Source organism: Xylocopa sonorina, chromosome 2, assembly GCF_050948175.1.
Source record: "Xylocopa sonorina isolate GNS202 chromosome 2, iyXylSono1_principal, whole genome shotgun sequence".
Taxonomy (NCBI): domain Eukaryota; kingdom Metazoa; phylum Arthropoda; class Insecta; order Hymenoptera; family Apidae; genus Xylocopa; species Xylocopa sonorina.
Genome location: NC_135194.1, coordinates 6,332,125 through 6,351,474, shown reverse-complemented (window position 1 = coordinate 6,351,474; position 19,350 = coordinate 6,332,125). Strand labels below are relative to the sequence as shown.

General features: G+C 30.6%; 1 protein-coding gene across 1 annotated transcript in view; it reads right to left on the bottom strand.

The window, feature by feature from the left end:
- Positions 1-19,350, bottom strand: part of LOC143432726 (putative inorganic phosphate cotransporter) — a 31,805-nt gene that overhangs the window by 3,831 nt on the left and 8,624 nt on the right. The window contains exons 2-4 of the mRNA XM_076909586.1: positions 8,513-8,646; positions 3,785-4,085; positions 926-1,164 (exon numbers count right to left, since the gene is read on the bottom strand). Coding sequence (XP_076765701.1) covers positions 926-1,164; positions 3,785-4,085; positions 8,513-8,646 — 674 coding nt within the window. The remainder of the gene's footprint in view (positions 1-925; positions 1,165-3,784; positions 4,086-8,512; positions 8,647-19,350) is intronic.

The following is a 19,350-nucleotide window of genomic DNA, read 5'->3' as shown; positions in this document are numbered from 1 at the left end:
AATACTTTGGCATCAGACAGCCAACATTTTCATATCGAAGCGATTGCATCGTGTTGGTAAATAGTTAACGAATATATTGTAATTCATAACAGCTATATTAATGACGTCATACAAATTATAAAGTCCTATAAGAACTAATATTGTGCATGAAAAGTTTAATGTTGGTCTTCAGACACTGACATAATATTTCATATTTTAAATAATGTATTATATGATTTATAATTGGGTTTAGGTATTTGTGCGAAGAATAGCGAACATAATTGTTTATAATATTTCTATATCGTGTATCATCGTGAATTAAATTAATAATGTATGTATCATTTATCGATGTGAACTGCAATGCCGACGTATTAACCACTCATTTATCAATAGCTGCTTCGATGTAAAATGTTCCAAGTATGACGTCAAAATGATTTGTGCGTATGTAACACGTTTCATACATTTTCCACTCGCTCAGCAGGACCTTTAGGCTCTAGTTTAAAAAGATATACGATGTGTCGAAATACCAAAACTGATGGTACTCGGCGGAATTCAATAACTATTTTATTTCTTAAACGAAACCTCACCAGTGGATTTTTTATTTTATTTTATTATTTCTATATTATTTTGACTCGTAGAATCATTTTAGATATTCTCTCACGCCTGACGATAGTCCTATACAGTTATTGTATAGCTAGACTAAATGAAGTACAACGCAAGTTGTAAATTTCGAAAACGATATAATTGATCCCGCTTTGCGAGCTCCTTCAATTATTCTTATTATAAAGATTGCAAATAAAATACTTAATAAATATTCTGATCTTGAAACATTACTAATATACGAATTTAAATGAGTCCCCGCTTCAAGAAATTGTCATACTTACTAATTTCATTTATTTAGAATCTGTTTTTCTGTACATTTAATAAAATATATCAGTATTCTTACCTCTTCTGTTTCCATTATTCCAAGACTAGTCTCAATGTATTCTTTTTCATCTTGCGGTATATTTGGATGTTCACTTGGTGACTCTTTACCAACAAAGAAGAACACAATACTGGAGGTTATAGTTATACCGCCCCAAATGTAAAAACAACTGGGCCAACCCAAACTAGAAGCTGACAGTAGTCCCGTACTCAGCAAACAAATTACATTTCCGATCCAGCCACCAGCGTAAACGAACGTCGCTAAATTTTTCATAAAATACATATATTAAATAAGTTATTACATTTAAATAGTTGATTCCTCAAATTACTTCGAATTTTATTAAAAAATTTGCTTTTCATTCAATTGTGATATTGTTATAGCAATTAATGAGAAACCAAATTCTTCTACGGTTATTGAGCGTGCTGACGTGAAAAATTAAATTCAAATTTTTGTTACAACTTTTATCAGCTTGTCCGACTATTCATAATTTTGCACTTTTTTTAAATATATTATATATGCTTGTAAATGCGTTTAATGTAAATGTGTATAATACAGAATATTATTTCGAGAAAGGGAGTCCCAATCGTTTGCAACTATTTAGTATTCGTTAAACCAAATAAAAATAATTTAGTCAAAGGTGCAAGTTAGAAAAGATTAAATAATTTTATAAAATTACGATCGATAAACAATTTTACAAAATTAATTTCCACTTTTAATTTCCAATTAATGATTAGGAAAGACAGATGCCATATTGGTATGAATGATAATACTTTAATTGGCATGTGAAAGACAAAGTCATACATTCGTAACATGTGTAGAGCTTTTTGAATACACTTTAAACTGTAATTTGAAGAGTATTAAATTCATTTTTATTGATTTTTATGAAGCAATCAAAGCTTTAACTTGATTAAAAACTGCGGGTATTTTTTTCATATTTCCATACATGTATACTATTTATAAAAACATACAAGTCGGAAATACTTTTGAACTCAATTAATACAAAAAATATAATTTTTATCAAAAGTAAAACCCTATCGAAGAATTCGAAACAATCACGTGTTTACACAAGAATGACTATAATAATTTATCAGAAGCGTTCTTCAAAATAATAAATTTACAAACAAAAGCAAAAGTCTTTTAAAAGTTACTCTAAATTTGTCTTCTATTAGATCTTAAGCATCGTTTCTACACTCGTCACCGGAAAAAAATACACGGAATCAATTTTCTCGCGTGTTTTTATATAACAATCTAATTCCTAAATAATAACTTCCTGTGCTGACGCCATTTTCCTCGAGTTAATCTTTCTAGCGATTGTTCGCTTAATGTTTAACGATTCTGGTCTTGAATCGTTAAGTTTCGGTATATAGTGAAGATTGCGACATACTCATGTGACATCAGTACTAACATCATGCTCTAACGAGCTTTTATTTTACTTTTCTTTACAACATTCAATTCAGCTAAACAAACATGTTCCTCGAAATGTTATTTCCTGGAACTAAAACAATTATTCTTGCAAAAAATAAACTTTGTATAAGTAACAATAGATTTTCTGCGAACAATACGAAGAAGCAGTGTAGTTTTATAATATCCCATACTATCTAACGACCAATGAACTACTACTTTTCGTCAACTTCATTTTCCGCCGAATTTTTTCACCTATTTGAATGCTACACAAAGCTATGTAATGTTACAACGTTATCATTGTAAAATTAATGTCTAAAGATCTTATAAATCGCAATTATGTGACATGTCTCATCATTTCTCTCCTACCTGATTTTAACCTTGAAATTTGTGCTCGCGTAACAAACTTTGTCTCGGATAATGTTCTTCGAAAACTCAAAATATACGTAGATACGATCATCCAACATGGTTTTCTTCTTAATACTCGCTCGTACTTTCTAGCTATCAGAATAAAGGCCTGGGAATACCCAATGAGTCCGTTATGTACCAATCCAATGACGAAATGCGTCTTATATCATTCAGATATATGATAAAAAAATAAAAATGAAAATTTTTACTTCTGGTCGATAGATACAAAAAGTATTTAATAATGTCCGAGTCCAATCCTTCAGGCGATAGTAATTGGATTTTTTTAACGATGAAACTTTCTATAAATTCACTTGGTAAGTGAACTTATTCATTCGATAGGTATTTGTTTATGAAATATTACACTCTTATTTCATATTCGATCGATATGTCTACCGTTTACTATCACCAATCAAAGATACTGTCGATTTAGATGTAGATCTATGAAAACCATCAACCTAAAGCTACTTAACCATAGAATTCTATGTTCGCAAATTAACGCTTTAGGCGTAAAACTTTATTCTCTCCTGACTTTTGGAGACTTTCCCTAGAGGGCAGTTCTTTATAGCATACATTCAATTGTAAGCGACAGTTGGAATATTCAGTAATTTTTATTTCCATAGAGAAGAAAAATGCCGGGAAAATTCTAAATGGATGATAATGTACAAATTTAAAACCTGCAGCATATGTTGTTTAAGCATTTTTAAATAACTATAACAATATAATGAAATGGCAGGCACGTAGTCTTCGGTTTACTTTTTATTTTAATTTAAGAAAAGTGTTTTGGATAGATGTGGTTGAATATACTGCCTAAAATAACATTTATTGGAAATAAAAGGAAAGAACCTGTGAAAATACAAATATTTTCATGCAAGCTGTATATAAATGCGATTGTAATATAAATTCTGTAAAATCAAAATAACTGCGATACCAACAATTAAATAATATACGCGAGTCAAATGTCATCTTACGATGACAAGTCGATACTGATCATCTTAATTATGTAATAAATACAACAATTGCCTATTAAACGAATTATTTTGTTATCTAAAATATTATTTGATTAACACTTACATATACTCCCTCTTTCTTCTACGGGTGCCCATTTTGAGAGTAACGTGTGGATGCACGGAAGAACGACGCCTTGGAATAAACCTGCAATTACTCTCAAAACACAGACAGCTTCCCATCCATAGTACTTGGCAAGTAGAGGAATTAAAAGTGTTGCGAAGCCGCAAACGAATTGTGCCAGTGCGTAAAGTTTGTGAGCGCCCCATCGTTGTGCTACTATGCTCCCAATAATTTGCGTGCACACGTATCCCCAAAAGAAGGAACTTTGAATGAGATTTTTTACCGCATTATCCCACGGGAATTCCTTTAACGAAAACAAATTGACTTTAGAATAATACAATGAGGTTTTACTTTTGATTGTTATCTGGTATTTTGACAAATTACAAAACAATTTCACTGATCAATTCGCGAATTGATTTACTTCAGAAAGCTTTGTAACCTTTAAAGTAACAGCGAAATGATCAGCACAATTTTCGTTCTTTTACATGTTTGTAATATTGGCAATTTTTAAAAATAATTAATGCAATAACTGTACCGTTTTATTTGATATATTTTTGCAACAATATTTATCGATACAAATATATAATATAAGCTGTTATGCATGTAAGTGGCATAGGTCTCTTTTTAAAAAAGTCTAGTTAATAATAACAAAAAGAACAAAAAATACAGACTGAAACTAAATTAATTAGCTAAAAATTCCTTGGATAAGTCTTTATCATAAAATTCCTTATAAACTAATTTTAGATGAAAGAGAGGAATTTCTAACGTTAGATTTGTCACCAAAAAGAGGAAGACGAAATATGGTTTTCGGGGACCTAATCACTTCTATTAATGACGACAACGACGATTAAATTGAACTGATCTACTTTTGTACGAAATATCTTATAATTATGAATTTCTTATACTTATGTTTCAAAATGTACTAGTTGATTTGGTATTATTTTTGTATTTTATGAATATTAAATTAAAAAATTCTTGAATAAACCTTTAAATAAAATACAGGATATAAATTATTATTATTATGTATGTAATTTATTCATGAATTTTGTTAGATCACCTCCTCCTCCTAGTCCTTTCAAACATCACTTCAGTAAAATACATACATCGTACATAATTAGTACAAGTCAGTAATTTTTCTAAACCATTTATTTTAAAAGTGGCACGAGTTACAATAGTGAAAAGTGTTCTTTAATGATTATATGAAATTATTTATACTGAGAAGAATTATAAGTATCCTGAGATACTGAATACAAGTAAATCTTGTAAATAGTTGGCATATCTTTAAACATGTTAAAAAGCAAAATAGTTTGCATAATATGCGCAGTAGTTATTTTAAGTACTCAAACTGACAAATAGTACATTTACGAACAAAGAAAAGTGATTTGAATAATAAATTGTTAAGGAACAACAAAGTAAATTCGCTTATCCTTTGTGATATTAGGTTAATTAGGTTGTGTTATAAAGTTTTGTGATATAGGTTGGATTAAACGTTTGGTTAAATTAGATTAGGTTAGGCTGCTATTCCTGGACGCATTTGCTATCCGCAATCTGCTCGGTCTCTTTTACACCAGATTCTTAGTGCTGGCAAGAAACTCCTTTTCTGGAGTGGGAGGTGCCTCTTTCAAGGACACTTCTGAGTGTCCATGAAAATTAATTCATGTTTAACAAGAGTAAAATATTTCCTTGAAAAGTGTCTTATCTTTAATAATTTGTAACATTTTTAAAAATAACAATTGTTTGACTGTCTTGGTGATTATTTAGAATAGTATCCTTGGCAACATATGTCAATGTCAAGGTTATCGTAGCTACCTTCCTCAAATGTTAGTTTTATCATTTATACGTAAATACAATATAATAACACCTCGGTCGCACCTCGAAGACTGACAATTTTTTCTCAATTCTAATTTCATCCTTCAGTCCTCTCCTGCCATGTTTTCAAACTCATTTTATGTCATACATCTATGATCATTTGATTTTGTTAAAGGTAAGTGAATAAATGTACGCTTATATCTAGAATGCTTACCATAAACAAAATAGAATTATTTTTGATGCTACGATATAGTTTTATGTTGTAATTTTGTGCACTATCGAATGTTTATGGTATTATAAAACTGTAGGCAGAAGGATTGAAAAATGACAAAATTAACCAGTTAATCAAGTAAAATTCTTATTCCTTTAACAGAAAAATTTAATGTATAATTTCTGTTGTAACTCATGCGTTTTTCTCAAAAGTAAAAGATTTTAAAACTCGTGCACTTGTTTAAAAAGACGTTGAAGATTAAAATGAAATTAAAGTGAAGATTGAATTAAAATAAAAAAGGATACGAGATTTGAGAAAAAGTAAAACCAAAATGCTCTAAAATTTATTATATTTTAAGTTAAAGTACTTACAAAATATTTTCATAATGTTTTTATATTGTCCGTACACGTGTATGCGTGTGTACAATGACGTATTATATTCTGTTTCAAAATAATGTCCTTAATGGCTTCTACAGCTGCAAATAACATTGCACGCTGTGTATTTGATGCAATGTTTATCCATTATGAGACGCAACTCCACGGGCTAGGGGTTCATAATTCAAGGTCAAGTAGCCAACAATTTTAACGTCAAGGGTACCGGGCCTAAAGGAAATTTCACTACGTAACCAAATATTTGACTAAACGGCCAAATTTGCCCGTCACTTTTTTGAAAAGCGAGTTAAAATGGCAGAATGAAAGGCGATAATTTGATCAAAAAAGATAAATCGGTCAACAAACAACGATTTTCCGGAGTTATAACATAAAAGTAAACGCTACTAAGTAAACAATACTTGGAATTCTCGTGAGTTTCCTTTAAACTCGCAATCAGTCATCAGTATCATGTGGTTTTGTTGTCAAGTAGTGGGTTAAGTGGTAATACTCCTTTTAAAACAGTGTACACTTTTTATATTTCATCTATTCTTGAGGAGACATTAACCTCCTTTCAAGGAATCACTGTTTCATAGAAATCTGTGTGTTTTTATAAAAATGAAGAAGTCACATAATTTCTGAACCATTTGCTTCGGATACTGTAAGACGATACCCTTCTATAAGTTATGATTGGTGCGCATATTATTCATGACGCGTGACGCTACTCATATTATTCATGAAGTTAAAATCACTCGTTATACCTTGCAAAGTAACGTTAAAGTTAATCAGCTTTTAACTGAAATCTAAATATATGTAAATGTTATTGAGTTTGTAATCTTCCAGTACAAATAGGTTAAGTTATAAATCGACCGAAACGCTATCATACAATGAAAACGTTTAAAAAAGTGAACTATACTTTTCGATATATTCATACAGGAGTTACTATTATTTTTCTAGTGAACACGTTTCCAGGCAGTAAAAAGTTCACTGAGTTGTAAAAATAGACAGGCATTGTATTAAAATGTATAATAATTACATAAAATTATGGTTATATAGAATTAAATGAATAATAATTGGCTTTAAAATTTGTATGTTATAGCATTTGTGTTATTCTGCATCACAATGAATATGAATGTTATAACAGTCACGTCCGCGAACGTGTTAAGGATGTTTTGGAAGGAGTGCTAGGAGGGATTTAAAAATTGCGAGGGTGGGAAGGACCCGGAATTGTAGGATTTGGTATCTGACCGCGTTTTTTAAATCCGGCTTTTTTTCGTTGAGCTCTAATTGAGGATGCGTATCTGCACCCGCATAAAGAACTGAACCTTCATTCGTAAACCTGCTTTCTTTTGACCGTTAAATTCTCCATATTAAGGAAGTTCGCGACGCGAAAGGCAACCAACGAAGAACATATAGCTCTAAGTAGAACCACTTCGTATTTTATACCCACTACCTTGAATCCTTGCTAATAAACTAAATATAAGATTTCTGATCAACTTTTATAACTTTAAAATGATTTTTTTTCTAAATTATTATATCGCCTAATTGAAACACAATAAAGATGTACGATATCTACTATTTAACCCAATTTAACACCATATTGTTCAAGGAAATTCAACTGACTTATGAGAGCATTTAATTTGTAGTAAATAATTTAATGTATAGTAAACATATTTGCGTTACTATATATATAATTATTTATTAGAAGTTCATTGTTCTGGTAACTCAGTTCATTGTATTTAAGATGAGTTTTAATGAAATTCATAAATGGAACGTTCGACACACCGTGTTACGATAGTCGCGCCATAGTGTCATTGACATGGTATGCTAGCACGGTGCTGCCACGGGTTTATGACACACCGTTCGCCGTGGCAATACATTGTGCTGGCTGGGTATGTTCTTCATATTATCTAAGTGGTGAGTATATATCGACTATTTTTTGAAACCGTGTATGGAATAATATTTTACATAATATGCCAATGTTATAGATAGTACTGAAATAATGTTTTTGCACTTGGTTTTTTATGTCTCACTTTCTATATAAAAATGATTCGATTATATCTATATATGTTGTCTCTAATCTAAAATTATGTGCATAATAATTCCCAAACATTATATAATTCATAATCAATACGAACTTTGTATAAAGTTTAAACTTATACGTAAAACAAACGTGCAAATAATGACAACTAGAAATGTTTTAGAGTCACTTCTCTGTCACTGTATACATTACAAAATTCATTAGTAAGTTTATAAAATGTTGTAAAAATCGCGGAAACTTTTTAGGATACTTAGTAAATAGATGAATAATGAGCAAAAGCAAAGATAAAGGTGTAATCATACATCGAAGTCAGGATTTGCACTGGAAGCGTTGGTCATTGCTTCTAATGTCACTGATGTGGTCACCCTAATGGCATAGCAACAAAGGAACCCCATAGCCATCAAACAGGCCTGCGTATGTCTGCATCCAAACCATGCTAGAAATTATAAATTAAACATTTGTTAACAACTAAAATTATAATATCGGTTACGGCTATGATAATATATATTATACTAACACAAGTTGAAGTCAATTTACGTTAAAACGAACGATATATAGGGTGTCAGGTAAGTGGAAGTACTGAGTATTTTTTCATTTTAAATAATTTTTTTAGTGAAACTTATTGAAAAAAAAAAATTATTTTTGAAAATTTAAACGAATTGGCATTTGACTAATCTAGAAATTACTATAATATGGGTGATGATAATAATTGACATGAGCTAATTTCACGTGAAAAATTCATATTTGCAAATTTTCTACGAAAGAATGCCATTTTACGTTTTGCTACTACATTTATTTTTAATTGCTTGACCAGTTTTAGCCTTCGTATTATCAGTGCAGTAACACCAAGCAACGCTTTGATAAATAGAAATTTTTGTAAATTTTTGTTTCGTAACGCTAATAGTTAAGTGCAATTAATGACTAATTTCATTAGATCTTGATTCATCAAATAGAGTCAAATTCAATTTAGAATTTGTCATTAGAAGTTTTCTAATTTTACACTTAGACTCGCAATCATAACCACTATTTGGCTTAATGAACTGATAAACTATACTCCTTTGTAAATTTGACGCCTTACTCGCGCGACTAAGGCTCGTAACAACACATTGATAAAATATTTCTAATTATAATAAGATCAAGCGCGATGGTATTTATATAATTGATCAAAAAGTGATCGTTACTCAAGACAAATTGCATAAATTTCTACAATGTTTGAAAAGAATCGCACGACTTAATACGGTAAAGTATCGTTATCGCATCGCCAAATAGAAAAGATTCCGAAAGCATACTGTTTCAAAAAGAACGTTTATCAATACGTGTAGCATATTTAATTATGGAAACTAACGTATCCCACCAAATCCGTTGAACGAAGTACTATTTTGTAATCATGACGATATTTACTTTGAAATAAGGACTCGTGAATTAAATAAATCACTGTACTAATTGTAAGTCCGCAAAGATCAAATTAGAACGCAAAGTTCACAAGTCTACAGGTACATAAAAATTAAAATCCAACATTTCGTTCATACTTGACGAGTACGAAAAGCGTCTTTTATTTCTGTTTCAACTAATTAAATTTCAAGAATAAAAGATCTGGTGTAAGTTTGTCAGTCTAATGTTTCAGATTATCACAGATTGTCTGTATATCCAAGTTCAGGTTCTTTTTGTTGGTGTACGTGTGCCAATCAAGAGTGAAGTTAAAATCTGCAAATCTACTTCTCAAAGCAATTTAATTACAGTAGTCTCGCTTTATAGGAAATAGTACGTACAGGAATTCTCATCGCATAACGCGTATACTTCTATCGTTATACTGAGAGTGATCGCATGGAAAAACAAACTATGAAACAGAACAAGTCGATAACGATGAAGAAAACAATCTAGTGTTCAATCAGATAGTAGATTTAATTCTTAAACAATCGCGCTATATAAAAATAGTGACAATATCTTTAGCGTGCGATAAGAATTCATATTATAGAGCAGTGTACTGTATTCGAATGATCAAATCAAAAACTATGAGCAGATCATATGCTATTTGCTATATTATAAATATGTATCATTTATTTACATATCTGAAAACTGGTGAAAGAACAAATGAGAATGATAATACTATTCAAAAATGAGACAGGTTTCTCAGATGTCGCTCGTTATCGTTTTATAATTAGTATTACAGTTCTTATCTTTATCTACACTTAATAATAGACAAGATTACGAGAAATATTAGAATCTGTCGCAATTCTTTAAGGATTTAAAAATTCTGTCATGATTGATGTTATTGTTTCCTTTCAATGGAAATCTTCTGTACAGTCTAACACTGTATTCTTGGTTATCTTACGAAGAATTTTTATAAGAAATATAAGTATGCTCTTGTTGTTGCAAAAAAAAAGAATTGTAACACAATTATTTTTAATCACTCGATCCAGTAAGCTGTATAATTTTTATAACTTCGCTTGTAAAAACTAAGTTCCTGATGTTTAATTCAATATTTTTGTATACAAAATACACTTTAAATACCTTGTGGAAAGCAATTGACTAGTTGAAAAGTGAAATCCCAACGCTGAACTATTTGAACGAAAGAGATGTTTCAGATGGTAACAGAAATGTTGCTGATATTAAATAACAGTAATATCGTTGAGTTTAGAAAAACAAACTGGAGAACGTACAAAAGTTATAAATAAAAGAGGTGAACAGGTTATTTTATGGATGACTTCAAATTCGCAGTTTAAAATAGTATAAATGAAGGAAACTGGAATTAAACTTTGACAAAAAGTGAAACGTTTAAAAATATGAAAACTTCAAGAAAGAAATCACCACTAACACCTAATGTGTCGTTTACAGCTAATCGTTAATCAGCTGGTAAGGCATTGGAGTCGATCACTCCAGAATCAGAAAAACTGAACGAGCAATGAAATTGTTACAATTATTACAAATACAAAAGGAAAACACTCCTACTGCCAAATCTATTATCAATTAAACAATCGAGATATCACTGACCCATTCCAGTAACGAAAAAAATGTTGTGAACTGTGTGAATCTCGAATAAAACGAATAAATATTTTACCATACATGAACAAACACGCAAAAAACCCAAATAACATCACCGTAGCATAAATTTGTACGATATCATAATCGATAATTGAGGCACCGCTTCTATTTAGTCAGTTTCAGTGGGTTATTTTTTTGTCTTCAATTTTAGAAATTACTTTCCACTAAGGAACATCATCGAACGGTTTAATTAGTCGATTGCAATTAGTAGAGCGTTACAGTAATTGGAAATAAAATATCATTCTGCATTTCAATAAGCTTATTGGTGTTACAGTACATGTTTCGTACAAAATTCCTTCGATAGATATTCCTAAATACAAAATACTTTTGTACTCCGCATATGATTATCTGTTACTTTAATTTCTACATTTAATATCAATGTAAATTTAAATTTAAAGTGCGTTAAGGAAATATAGATAGTATGGGACTGGAAATATGCTAACTAAGAAAGCACCTGAAGTTATGAAACTAATTTTAAAATTAAGCAAACCAAAGTACCGGTAGATCGTTTAAGTCTAAATACGTTATATATATCTGACACGTACAAAAATCGATTTTGAAAAATTAGTGAGAAGTATTAAAGAAGAATTTTCAGAAGTATATCACGTTTATATAGCACTATACATATGATTCATAGTTAAACAAAGTTATTTGAGTATATACGAGTGCATTGAACAAATTCACAGAACTTTAACTGACAAAATAATGCTATCGCTTACATTCGATTCATAGGCAGCAATAATTATATGTCTATTACCTGAAAGTTGCCTGCCACGCATAAAATAAGCTACTTACGCTACTTACATGTAACTAAATAATTTTCACAGTTACTGATAATGGTAAAAAGTGAGGAAAATAATGAATTGGCGCAGTAGAATCACGAGAACATCATTGCTCAATTGAATAACATTTTTAATTCGAATAAAATCAGGCTAGAAGACAGATGAACATTTTTATAATGTTTTAAATGTCTTATCTATGTTTTTTCATAAGATTAACTTAATCCGCGCTACTGACGTAAACGAGATTAAATTGAACACATCTTACGGAAAAATGTCTTGCTGGTGCTATGACGAAACGTTTTAATCTGCAAAATGAAACGAATTGATCAGCAAATAAAATCTCACATTAAGAATATACAAATATCATTAGTCGGGCACCGTGTACGCCATTTATTACGTAATGGAATTCTTATCACAATAGCGTTACAGGATTATTATTAAGAATTCAATAATTATTATCATATATTTGTCGAACAGCTAAAGCGTAATATTTTAGTGAGCAAAATGTATAATTTTCTTGAAAAAATAAAAAAAAACATACGATTGTTAACAAACTAAAATACTAAAGTATTATGAACCATTAAGAAATTATGTCGCAAAATGTTTGCATGATTGCATTTACAATATATCTGAATGCAATGATGATGCCGAGGATTGTATCACTGCTACAATATACCATCTATAATAGAAACTTTATTGGTTATCTCAAAACTGGGAAAATAATAAATTTAAAAATTGGCTAATAAAATTGATTAAAACTAGAAACAATGGAAATCAATTTTTTCTAGCTTCCATCTATTTCATCTTTTTAATAAAAAAATAATTGTGCTCGACTCATTTAAATGAACTATTTTTTCAACGTCCTATAAAACGGCAATAAATGGAAAATTTATCTGTAAAATATATTTAATACCGGAACATCATTTTCTATATCCATGGAATGTTTATGTATTTTTTCTTAATTAGTATCAATACACCTGTAATTGTATTAAAAGTTAAAATACGTTTACAAAAAAGTTATGACATTCTCAACGTATTTTACTGTATGGTGCTTGAGAAAATTTGTCATTGTAAAAAGATGTTAAAAGTACAATACTTTTTTTTTATTATTTAGCGATTGTTCGTGTCTTTAAAATAATTCATTGTTAACAGAGAGTTATAAAGTTGTTAAATAAAAAGGAAATCCAGAGAATTTCAGATGAAACGAGTACTATAACGTTTTAACCGGAAAGATCACTATCGTCACTTGTGACGTGTAATATACGAGTATGATAAGGTACTGTGTAGCATTTCTATCGATAATTTATTGGAAAGATACTTTATATCTATATTGTATCTACTTATTGTTAGTATTTTCGAGAAAAACTGATTTAGATGAATACTTTTTTTTATCGTATTTATTATACTATATACGTGATACAGCTATGACGTAAAGTAGCGTTTCCCAAATTGTGTACCACGAAAGACAGCTGTTCGCAAACAACCAGTTTAGTATTACGCGAAAAATGATGAAATTGAGCTTGGAGAATAGTGAAACGTTGTCTACTTTTATATGTGTTTCATACAATTTAAAAGAAATGCCCTTAAAGTAAATTTTGTTTATCCTTAAAGTAAATCCAAATTTATTCCAATGTTCCTTAAAAATTGCAGAACTTAAAAAGCGTTCTGCGATGAAAAGAGTTTGTAAAACACTAACTTAAAGTACAATATTTAATAAGTACTGCGAGTTATAGAATGTGTGACATTATAATAATAATAATTTGATAATGATATCTGTTCTCTATGGTGTTATGCAAAAAAGAATAAATTAATAATAACTGAAGATAATATATATTATGACTAAACGATTAATACGAGCACTATTTATTATGTTCAGTCGTTGTGAATAATGGCAATAAAAATCGAACATTATAGTAAATACGTTGTTTGTCATAATTTATCAGACTGGCGACTTAATGTAAATCCTGCTATCACCTGGTTCAACAAAGTAACAGTATGGATATCTTTGGCAGTGTTAAAACCGGAAATAACTAAGGTTAGGCATGTTTAAAATTTTATTTAAAACAAAAAGATTTACGTATGCGTATATCTAATATAACCCAAATTATCCAAAAAAATGTACCTTTATTCGTAATATCTGGTTAATAAATAACTAAAATTTATTAGACTCTTTCTCTTTTTGAACAACTGCTTCAATCATAATTCGTAATGGCCGAACTATTAATCACTTAGTAAAAAACATATAAGTACGTATGTGCACATAAATATACATACAAATATTTTCTGTAAAAGTAATATTTTTTTCATTTTTAAAAAGTGGTACGAATAAATGAGTAACGATTATTTAATCTGGAAACAGTTTTGTTACAATGGGTTTTAATAAAATGACACCGGGATCATTTTAAATCAAACATGAAGATATGCATTAACGTGCAATTAGCTTATTCTTTGAGTTAAATAAAAGGTGAACATTATCCCCAATGAATGCAAAAAGACCTTCTTCGCTTTTTTAACAAGAGAAGGACTAGTTCTTTGCTTTTATGCAGGTGCGTTTTCACGACTGCGGCGTTGAGAACCATGCATGAATTAATATTAATTAAACACTTCCAACATTTTTAAATCGAATGAATGAAAAATAATAAAGTTAAGCATCTTTAACATGTTTACCATTGCGATTATCAATTTTATTTGTACGGTTATTATAATTATTATCAGAACTCACTGCATCATTACAATCACTGTTATTTACTGTGTGCGTTTCATTATTATCCAAAGTGCAGTTACTATTAATAGCTGTGTTATTGTCCTTGTTAATCAAAATTATTTCATTGCTATGAATTGTACACATTTCGAAGTTATAAGTTGTCTCCTCACTATTATCCATGTTAGTAATTACTATTGATTTATTTTCACTCTCGTTTACACGGATATAAAAAATATGCTCGCTTAATTGTCACTGGATATGCTTTAAACGTCTGATATTTAAAATATTTCACTAAGCCGATGCACACGACCGATGCAACGTCGCTGCAACGATCTGAGAACAGTGACGTTAATATAAAACTGTGTCTTCGACGAAACATCAACGAGCAACTTTTCGTTGCTGTTACAATTTTCGCGAAAAGGTCGCCATTCGTTGCTGAATATTTCTGCTGTAGTTTTCGTCTATCAATAATCAATGTTGCCGCTTGCTACTGCTACGTTTCCATTCGAGTTGGTAAAAAAAAAATAAAAAACAAATGTTACTTCGGCTATACGATTTGCCGACCGGATTATTTCTTGCTACGAATTTCTGCTACACTTTTTTAATAAGTTGAATGTACTTAAATTGATAAGGAGACTTATACAATTTGCACTTTCCTTTTTTTAAATAGAACAGTATATTTGTATCATTCTAAATCCAGTGGTAATGGTAAAGTACTTGCTCGTCATAGTGGACGCCTAATCATTCTCATTATTTACAGCTACTAAATGAGAATCATTTGGCACGTGTAGATACAGAAGTTTATTCCTATTACGATTTGATCACATGACATTTGGGTATGCTTAAACAGTTGCAAGTGCTGCAACTAGGAAGGTCATCTTGCATAACGGAGTGATCAGTCTAGGCTACGGATGTTTGTGCAGACATAATATGTTGAAATGCGATATATATGCAATGCATATCCATAAAATATTCATTTTGTCTACAATAATCATTTTCTTGTTATTTATTACAATTTAAATTGCAATACACTACAATATTTTTTTATACATTGTATTTCCGGTTGCTAATCGATGCCTCTGGTCTTATAAAATAAATTAATACGTTGAAAACAAGTATTTTACAGCGTATAATGTTATAAAACCAATGATGTGCTGGAATCTCTTGCAGTACTTCAGATTTCAGTACTTCCTCTGCGTCACCATATATGTACGTACTGTTTTTTAGTTACGGTGTTGTATGATCGACAATACACGATTTCCTTTTCTGTAACGTTACAATTACCTTCCAAAGAAGCAAGCCACTTTGCCACCAATATATATATATATATATATATATATATATATATATCCTACTTTCTGATTTAGGTTTTTTTTAATTCTTGACAGAAAATTTCATTGCTTCCAATAAATACCGCGTACTCTTATTTGAAAGATATGGTTCTTACGAAATTGCATTATGTATAGAAAGTATAGTAAGAGCTGTGAATATGTACTAAACTCTGATACTGCCTATCTGCATGTTACACTATACTATCACGCCTTTGTTTTGTCCCTCATTATATACATACAGTCTTAATGATAGATCATCATTTAGTCTTCGTTCTTCGAAATTTGCAATATGTTGTCGTTTGTATATGTATTTCTATCATGCCACATTTATGCAAAATGTATGCTTTTGTGCAAAACACATGCGATATGCAAAGTAAAAATTATTCTGTAAAATTCCTCTAATAGTTCCTCTACTCCCCTGCGAAGCACGTTTCTGTTTAGGTCCCATAACTTAAATTTTTTATAAAAATTCGCATTTATATAGACATCCACAGTTTATCTAGTAATCGTTTAGAAATTCAAACCAAACACACAAACACAGCTACTTGTTACGTAGCGTAACTATCGCTCATGTTCTTTCTGCTTGTAGCCTAATTCAGTCGATAGATTAAAATATTTGACGAAAAGTATCAACATAGTATTAAACGTTATCAATAATTATAGTCATAATAAGTCGTACAATAAATCATAAATCAACCATAATACTCGGCTTATCGATTTACTATCAATCTTTAAGTGTAATCATCTGTCCGCATGAACAACATTAGGTCATTCGTAAATAGGAGAAATTTAACGTTTATGCAATATGTAGATCAAGTAAATTATGCTTAAACCAGTATAAGGCAATGAGCCTAGATAAAAGAGAAATGCCATTGCACTACTGTGTCTCAACAAAAACAATAGGATTTCATACTTAAAGCAGGACGAGGACAAATACATGAACAGTTTGCTGAGTTTAGTACGAAGACCTCTCACTTTCAGTTAGCAGGCTCCCACGTAAATTTGGCGTTTTTTGTTCGGAAAACAGTGGTTCTCCGCACCAGCTTAGACATTCCATTCCATTACTAAATATGTAGCGAAAGATCGACACCAATTAAAAATAGTTTTCTTCTGTTAACGGAATGCAAACATGGATCCATCTGGCTTTATTAGCTTTTCTATTTAAATATCTTTTAATACGAGTATTTTCATAGCTGTTTGGCGTAATATCACTTAACATATTAATGACAACTGACCAATCCTTGGAATTGCATAGAATCAGTGTTGGTCATTTTTTTCTCGATAACGAAAATTCTAGTTGCAAATCAGGATACGATACTATTAACTTTTATAATATCAGCTTCAAAAGTGGCATGGATGACATTAAGATCATTGTGCATTTTATTTTTTCCTAGCATTACAATCATGAATTTTACTCGTTGATAAGGAAAATTATTAGACACAATTAGCAAAAGTTAGAAAATGTTTGCTTCAAAATAGCATCTAAATAACCGGTCCTAAGCTAATGTCAAGATATACCCACAGAGTTCACAAGAAGCAGACTTAGTGACTACTTTATTGCAATCTGTGCAAATTCTCAACGATAAATTGTTTTTTAATTAGTAAAGTAGGGACAAGAGGTGGAAAGTAATATTCGACTATTGATTATAATGTTCGAAGAATAAGTCGTATAAGATGAATGCAAGGATCTATGTCTCAAACCAGCAACTTGACTTGTTATGTTGCTAATAGATCGACTTATTTATGTATTCATTTTGATGTGCAAAGATTGATCCATTTGGTAAATCCTCTAATTTAAATCCCACGTAGGAATTTACTTTATTTGTAGTAACTTTGAATTCAATCTTGAGTATGTTCAGAAGTGCTGCGATCTTTTTTTCACTCAACTGCCATGATTTCATCATTATGTATATTGTTAGTGTAAACATGTCTTCTTCTTTCGTATTATTCATGAAAATACAGGAATCGGAGACAATTGTTTGTAAATTATATTTTTTCAGACAATTATTGCAGCACTTTGCTGCCCGTTCTAATCTATTGTATATGTTTCTTTTTTCACATGGGATTTTTTAATTCACTACTTAGAAAAGCTGTATTAATATCAAATTGCTTATTCTTTAGACCTTTCAAGTATGCAACCGCTAGTACTGTTCTTAGTGACCCAACTTTCACGACTGGGCTGAAAGTCTAATGATAATCAATGCCTTTCCTTTGTATTGTATATATCCTTTCGCTAAAGATATTACTTTATAGTGACTGGAACTTCCATCAGATTTCTCCTTTACCTTGAATATCCAGTGATTCCCAATGACTATTTGACTGTCCGTTAGTATCCAAATGTTGTTTTACAATAAAAACTCTGTTTCTTTTGTTATGGCCTGTCTCCATTCTTCTCTTTCGCGACATTCAATTGCTTATTTTTCGAAATTTTATGATCAGGAATTCTTCAGATTCGAGTTCATTATATCTATCTAGCGAGTTCCCTATTGTTTCGGTTATCGGCTAAGGTATACGTAGAACTTTTTAAAGGAATTTTCCCTTCGTTTCGATTCTTAGAGGTTTCAGTATCTTGTTCCAAATTGACTGACTAGTTTTGTGTAAGGTTTGATTTCATTGGTCTATTTATATTGTTCCGTTCAAATTTCTGTTTAATATCCTGACCACGGATATCCAGATCTAACTTAGTGCGTATTTCTGGGAATCAGTTTGTTTTTCAGTATCAGGTTTCCCAATGTCGCTATTCTGTTCGAATTTAGGAAACAGATACTGTAATCTTTGATGTTTTCACCATAACCTACAAGATAATCTGCTTGAGTCTTTATATCCTACTTTTTTCTTTTTCTTTTTTTCTTTGATATTTAAGTAAACTTTTTTCTGTTAAAGCCTATCACAATTCGTATGGCGATTCATTATTAATTTTTCTTGTGTCTGTCTGTACGTAGTACATATACCGTTACTTTAACAACTCCTATTCACAAGCTGATGTTAAAATTCCAGTGTTAAATATATAATATATCAAGCTGTTTCCATGACAGTCTTATTCTTCCTCTCTGCGTACTCTCCCTCTGTCTTAAATTATGTGGCATATTTTACGCTGGTGTCGAATTCCTCGTTCCTCGATCAGCTGTCAAATTTTTTGATTAACAAACATGTACAGCTTGAAGTCATAGCTTTGTTTGAAAAAAAGAAAGACTGTTTTAAAAGGAGAAAAATTGTTCTTGAAAAGCAAAAAAATATCTGGAGCCCCTTAATTGACCCCTGGACTTTCAATTTGCATTGCT